Genomic DNA, 7,500 nt, shown 5'->3' on the forward strand with positions numbered 1-7,500 from the left:
GGTAAAGATACACACACACTAACACACACTAACACACACACTAACACACACACACTAACACACACTAACACACTGATACACACACACACACTGATACACACACTGATACATACTCACTGACACACACACACTAACACACACTAACACACACACACTGATACACACACACTAACACACACACTGATATACACTAACACTGATACACACTAACACTGATACACACTAACACACACTAACACTACCACACACACACTGACACACACACACACACACACACTGATACACACACACTGATACACACTACCACACACACTGATACACACTACCACACACACACTGATACACACTACCACACACACTGATACACACACACACACACACCTGATACACACACACTAACACACTAACACACACACTACCACACACTAACACACACACCTATACACACACTGATATGCACTACCACACACACACACACAAACACTGATACACACTGATAAACACACACACACACACACACACACACTAACATACACTAACTGATACACACACACTCACACACACACTGATAAACACGCTCACAACACTAACTGATACTACACACACTGATACACACACTACCACACACACACACACACACACACACACTGATAAACACACTAACACATACACGCACACTAACACACACTGATACACACACACACACACACACTAACTCACACACATTCACTAACACACACTGACACACTAAACACACACTTAACACTCATATGCACTCACACACTGAACACACTGACACACACACACTAACACAAACTCACACAAGCTCTCACATACACAAACACACACACACACCACACACACACACCACTCTGATAAACACACTAACACATACACACACACACACACACATCTATCTATCCATCGATCCCATGTTTCATATCTAAAGTAGTGAGGTAGACGAAGAGGAAGATGAAGAGGAAGAGTTTCCCTGTCAGGTGTAAAAGTTCAGTGTGAAACTATGAGGCCAAAACAGCTGATGTAACAGCACAGTGACCTTCGTACTCCTCCTCTCGACTCCTCCTCCTCCTCCTCCTCCTCCTCTTGCTTCCTCACTCCTCCTACACCTCTTCCTCTCCCCTACCTCCTTCTCCTCTTCTCATCCCTCCTTCCTCTTCCTCTCCTTCTCCTCTTCCTCATCCCCCTCTCTTCCTCTTCCTCCCCTCCTCCTCCTCTTCTCCCCCTCCCCTCTTCCTCATCCTCTTCCCTCCTCATCCTCATCTTCCTCTTCCTCCTCTTCTCCCCTCCCCTTTCCTCCCCCTCTCTCTCCTCCCTCTCATCCTCTTCCTCCTCCTCCTTCTTCCTCCTCCTCTGCCTCCTCTTCCTCCTCCCCTTCTTCCTCCCCTTCCCCTCCTCTTCCTCCCCCTCTTCCTCCCCCTCTTCCTCCCTCCCTCCTCTTCCCCCTCCTCCCTCCTCTGCCTCTTCTCTCCTTCCTCCTCCTCCTCCTCCTCCTCCCTCCCTCCTCCTTCCTCCTCCCTCTTCTTCCTCCCCCTCCTCCTCTTCCCTCCTCCCCCTCTGCCTCCTCCTCCTCCTCTCCTCTTTCCTCTTCCTCCTCCCCCTCCTCCTTCCCTCCCCTACCTTCTTCCTCCTCCTTTCCCTCCTCCCCCTCCTCCTCTTCCTCTCCTCCTCCTCCTCTCTCCCTTCCTCCTCCTTCCTCTCCTCCTCCTCTCCCTCTTCCTCCTCCCCTCTCCTCCTCTTTCCTCCTTCTATTCCTCCTTTTTCCTCCTCCTCCTTTTCCTCCTCCCCCTCCCTTTCCTCCTCTTCCTCCTCCTCTCCCCCTCCTCCTCTTCTCCTCCTCCTCTTTTTTCCTCCTTCCTCTTCCTCTTCCTCCTCTTCTTCCTCCTCCTCCTCTTCCTCTTCCCCTTCCTCCTCCTTCCTCCCCCTCCTCCTCCTCCCTCCTCATCCTCCTCCTCCTCTCCTCCTCTTCCTCCCCCCCCCTCCTCCTCCTCCTCTTCCTTCTCCCTCCCCCCCCTTCTCCTCCTCCCCTTCCCCCTACTCCTCCTCCTCTTCCTCCTCTCCCTCCTCCTCTTCCTCCTCCTCCTCCTCTTCCTCCTCCTCCCCCCCCTCCTCCTCCTCCTCCTCCTCCTCCTCCTCCCCTCCCTCGGTCACCACGCCTGTGTGTTCTGGCTGGCCAATGCACTGACCTACTTTTGCTGTTGTCGTCTCTCTCTCACACACACACACACACACACACACACACACACACACACACACACACACACACACTCACACACACACACACACACACGTTTCTTTTTTTCATGTTTACCACATACCTTGCTCGCTCCTCCGTCGGCCTGGAAGTGTATTATTGGAAGTGTGAGAGAGTAAGGTTAAGCAGGAGGAGTAAAAGCAGAGCTAAAGGTCAGAAAGGAGGAGAGTTGAAAGGTGGAGGGCTTTTTATTTTAACTCTTTCAGTGCCGACGTGAAACTTCAATAAATCAACTTTAACTGTTTAAGTACTTTATTTTTAATTAAATGTTTAAAATTCATAATTAATTCTGCAGAGTTTGATGCAGTAATTGATCTTTAACCCTTTACATGCTGTTTGGATCAGCTGTAAAACACCTTTTATTTTGAAATTTGATTTCCATCTATCTTTCCTGTTTTCTTTCTGTCCTTCCTTTCCTTCCTTCCTTCCTTCCGTCCATCCTTCCTTCCTTCCTTCCTTCCTTCTTTCCTTCCTTCTTGTTGTTACATACTGTTTGGATCAGCTGTAAAACACATTGAATGTCTTTTATTTTGAAATTTGATTTCCATCTATCTTTCCTGTTTTCTTTCTGTCCTCCCTTCCTTCCGTCCTTCCTTCCTTCCTTCCTTCCTTCCTTCCTTCCTTCCTTCCTTCCTTCCTTCCGTCCATCCTTCCTTCCTTCCTTCTGTCCTCCCTTCCTTCCGACCATTCTTCCCTTCCTTCCGACCATTCTTCCCTTCCTTCCGACCATTCTTCCTTCCTTCCTTCCTTCCTTCCTTCCTTCCTTCCTTCCTTCATTCCTTCCTTCCTTCCTGCCCATCTGTCCTTCCTTCCTTCTTTTCCTTTCTTCTTTCTACACAACAAAGAAAAGCAACAAGCTTTCTTCACTTTAATGCAGTAATTGATCTTTAACCCTTTACATGCTGTTTGGATCAGCTGTAAAACACCTTTTATTTTGAAATTTGATTTCCATCTATCTTTCCTGTTTTCTTTCTGTCCTTCTTTTCCTTCCAACCATTCTTCCTTCCTATTCCTTCCTTCCTTCCTTCCTTCCTTCCTTCCGTCCATCCATTCTTCCTTCCTTCCTTCCTTCCTTCCTTCTTTCCTTCCTTCTTGTTGTTACATACTGTTTGGATCAGCTGTAAAACACATTGAATGTCTTTTATTTTGAAATTTGATTTCCATCTATCTTTCCTGTTTTCTTTCTGTCCTTCCTTTCCTTCCGACCATTCTTCCTTCCTTCCTTCCTTCCTTCCTTCCTTCCTTCCTTCCTTCCTTCCTTCCTTCCTTCTTTCCTTCCTTCTTGTTGTTACATAGTGTTTGGATCAGCTGTGTAAAACACATTGAATGTCTTTTATTTTGAAATTTGATTTCCATCTATCTTTCCTGTCTTCTTTTCCTTCCTTCCTTCCGTCCTTCCTTCTGTCCATCCTTCCTTCCTTCTTCCTTCTGTCCTTCCTTCCTTCCTTCCGTCCATCCTTCCTTCCTTCCTTCCTCCCTCCCTTCCGACCATTCTTCCTTCCTTCCTTCCTTCTGTCCTCCCTTCCTTTCCGACCATTCTTCCTTCCTTCCTTCCTTCCTTCCATCTGTCCTTCCTTCCTTCTTTCCTTCCTTCCTTCCATCTGTCCTTCCTTTCTTCTTTCTACACAACAAGAAAAGCAACAAGCTTTCTTCACTTTAATGCAGTAACTGATCTTTAACCCTTTACATGCTGTTTTGGATCAGCTGTAAAACACAATGTGAATGTCTTTTATTTGAAATTTGATGACTTTTCTTAAAGTGTATATGCTACAAATGAATAGTTAGTCTTCCTTCCTTCCTTCCTTCCTTCCTTCCTTCCTTCCTTCTTCCTTCTTTCCTTCCCTCCTTCTTCTCCTTTCCTTCCTCCCTTCCTTCTTTCCTCTGTCCTTTCCTTCCTTCATCCTTTCTTCTTTTCCTTTATCCCTTCTCCCTCCGTCCTTCCTTCCTTCTCTTGTTCCCTCCTTCTTCCTCCCTTCCTTCCTCCTTTCTTCCCTTCTCCTTCCCTCTTTCCTTCTTTCCTTCCCTTCCTCCCTTCCTTCTTTCCTTCCTTCCTCCCTTCTCCCTTCTTCTTTTTCTTTCTTGCTCCCTCGGTACTTCCTTCTTTCTTTCTTTCCTTCCTTCCTTCCTTCCTTCCTCCCTTCCATCCTTCCTTCCTCCCTTCCTTCCTTCTTCCTCCCTTCTTCCTCCCTCCCTTCCTCCCTTCCTTCCTTCCTTCCTCCCTCCCTCCTTTCCTTCCTTCCTCCCTCCCTCCTTTCCTTCCTTCCTCCCTCCCTCCCTCCCTTCCTCCCTTCCTTCCTTAACTCGAGGACAACAGGAATCTTAACTGATCATATTAACACCAGCATGTCGTGTGTGTGTGTGTGTGTGTGTGTGTGTGTGTGTGTGTGTGTGTGTGTGTGTGTGTGTGTGTGTGTGTGTGTGTGTGTGTGTGTGTGTGTGTGTGTGTGTGTGTGTGTGTGTTTTTGTGTAGTTTGGAGAAGCGGAGACGGGAGCTGGAGTGTCGCTACATCGAGGAGCTGGCCGAGCTGCTGTCGTCCAACATGGGCGACATCGCCAGTCTCAACGTCAAACCAGACAAGTGCCACATCCTCAAGAGCACCGTGGACCAAATCCAGCAGATCAAACGGCGTGAACAGGGTGAGGAAAACATCAAATACATCCGGACAGGATATAAAAACTACACATCAACATAGAAATACAATTAAATGTGATTAAAAATCTTAAATTTGGAATAAAATGAAGTTAAAATAGATAAAATCAGGAGAACTGAGATTAACCTTAATATTTGGATTTAATAAAAATCAGCTGCAAACAGAAGTTAATTAAAATATCACATGTTAAAGGAAGGAAGGAAGGAAGGAATTTTGGAAAATGAAAGGAAGGAAGGAAGGAAGCAAGCAAGGAAGCAAGCGAGCAAGTAAGGAAGGAAAGAGGGAAGAGAAGGTGGAAGGAAGGAAGGAAGGAAGAGAATACAGGAAGTCCTTACTTCCTGTATTCTCTTCCTTCAAGGCACTCCACCTCTCTCCAGCAGAGAAGAAGAGAAGACAGGAAGCAAAGATGGAAGGAAGGAAAATATGGAAGGAAGGAATGAAAGACAGATGGAAGAAAGAGAAAACAGGAAGGAAAAAAGAACAGGTGGATGGCAAGAAGGAAGAAAGGCAGGAAAAGAAGCCAGGAAGGAAAGTGGGATTGGACTCCTCGGATCTAAAGACTCTCGTTTCCTCTCGTTAATCTGTGTGTGTTGTGTTTTGTGTGTGTGTGTGTGTGTGTGTGTGTGTGTGTGTGTGTGTTGTGTGTGTGTGTGTGTGTGTGTGTGTGTGTGTGTGTGTGTGTGTGTTGTGTGTGTGTGTGTTGTGTGTGTGTGTGTGTGTGTGTGTGTGTGTGTGTGTGTGTGTGTGTGTGTGTGTTTGGGCAGAGAAAGCAGCTCTTCTGTCTCCGGATGACGAGGTGCAGAAGAGCGACATCTCGTCCAGTAGCCAAGGACTAGTAGAGAAGGAGGCGCTGGGACCCATGCTGCTAGAGGTACACACACACACACACACACACACACACACACACACACACACACACACACACACACACACACACACACACACACGTACACACACACACACACACACACACACATGCTGCTAGAGGTACACACACACACACACACACATGCTGCTAGAGGTACACACACACACAGACACAGACACACACACACATGCTGCTAGAGGTACACACACACACAACACACACAACACACACACACACACACACACGCTGCTAGAGGTACACACACACACGCACACACACACACACACGCTGCTAGAGGTACACACACACACGCACACACACACACACACGCTGCTAGAGGTACACACACACACACACACATGCTGCTAGAGGCACACACACACACACACATGCTGCTAGAGGCACACACACACACATGCTGCTAGAGGTACACACACATACACGTTTTTACTACCTCGTGGGGACCCCTGACTGGGCGCAGTCCTGTGGGGTCCAGCCTTTCTAAAGGGTCTAGAGACGTAATTTTAACTCCTAAATTCATCATAATTCTGTTTGAACCAAAAAATGACTTGAAATATCAAAAACTCACATAAATCTGAAACCTGAGTTTTGCCCCCCTCGTTGGGACCCGTAATGCTAACGTCTATTAGCATACAATTGACATCACTGTTGACCACAGTACGATTCATATTCACTATTTGAACAAATGATTGAAACCCTAAAGCTAACCCAGGGGGCTAAATGCTAAGCTAATATGCTAATACGAAACGAACATGCTAATATACACACTTACACACTGCAGTACCGTGTGTGACCTCTGGGGTTCACACAAAGTCAGGAAACCCAACCTTGTGGGGACCAGGCCTATCAGGAGGCTGATTGCTATTTAAATAACACACACACTTATAAATAACAAACACACACACACACACAGATGAACTCACTTCTTCTTTCCTTCCATCCCTCCTTCCTTCCTTCCTTCCTTCCTTCCTTCCTTCCTTCCTCCCTATCTTCCTGCCTTCCTTCCTTCCTTTCTCCTCCTTCAGGCCCTCGACGGGTTTTTCTTCGTCGTGAACCGGGAGGGCCGCATCGTCTTCGTCTCGGAGAACGTGACGAGTTACCTTGGTTACGCTCAGGAGGAGCTGATGACCTCCAGCGTCTACAGCATCCTGCACGTGGGAGACCACAACGAGTTCGTACGCAACCTGCTGCCTAGAAGCCTCGGTGAGTGAGTGAACGAGGGAGGAGTGAAAGAAGGGAGGGAGGGAAGGAAGGGAGGAAGGAAGGAAATACAAGGAGATAGGAAGGATAGATGGAAGGAAGGTAAGAAGGAAGGAAGGAAAGAGGGAAGGAAAGAAAAGAAGACAGAAAGGGAGGAAGGAAGGAAGGAAGGAAGGAAGGGAGGAAGGAAGGAAATAGGGAGGCAAGGAAGGAAAGAAGGAAGGAAGGGAAAAACAAAGACAGGACGGATAGATGGAAGGAAGGAAGGGAGGAAGGTAAGGAGGGAAAGAGGGAAGGAAAGAAAAGAAGACAGGAAGGGAGGAAGGAAGGAAGGAAAGAGGGAAGGACAGGAAGGAAGGAAAGAAAAGAAGACATGAAGGATAGATGAAAGGAAGGAAGAAAAGGAGGAAGGAAAGAAGGAATGAAGGAAAGAGGGAGGGAGGGAAGGAAGGGAGGGAGGGAGGAAGGAACGAGGGAAGGAAGAAGGG

General features: G+C 47.2%; 1 protein-coding gene across 1 annotated transcript in view; it reads left to right on the plus strand.

Annotated features, from left to right (window-relative positions):
* Window positions 1-4,749: 4,749 nt before the first annotated feature.
* ncoa1 (nuclear receptor coactivator 1) overlaps window positions 4,750-7,500 on the plus strand; it is a 25,882-nt gene continuing 23,131 nt past the window's right edge. The window contains exons 1-3 of the mRNA XM_053337115.1: window positions 4,750-4,909; window positions 5,688-5,794; window positions 6,838-7,015. Coding sequence (XP_053193090.1) covers window positions 4,813-4,909; window positions 5,688-5,794; window positions 6,838-7,015 — 382 coding nt within the window. The 5' untranslated portion in view covers window positions 4,750-4,812. The remainder of the gene's footprint in view (window positions 4,910-5,687; window positions 5,795-6,837; window positions 7,016-7,500) is intronic.

This window comes from Scomber japonicus, chromosome 17 (assembly GCF_027409825.1).
Source record: "Scomber japonicus isolate fScoJap1 chromosome 17, fScoJap1.pri, whole genome shotgun sequence".
NCBI classification, from domain to species: domain Eukaryota; kingdom Metazoa; phylum Chordata; class Actinopteri; order Scombriformes; family Scombridae; genus Scomber; species Scomber japonicus.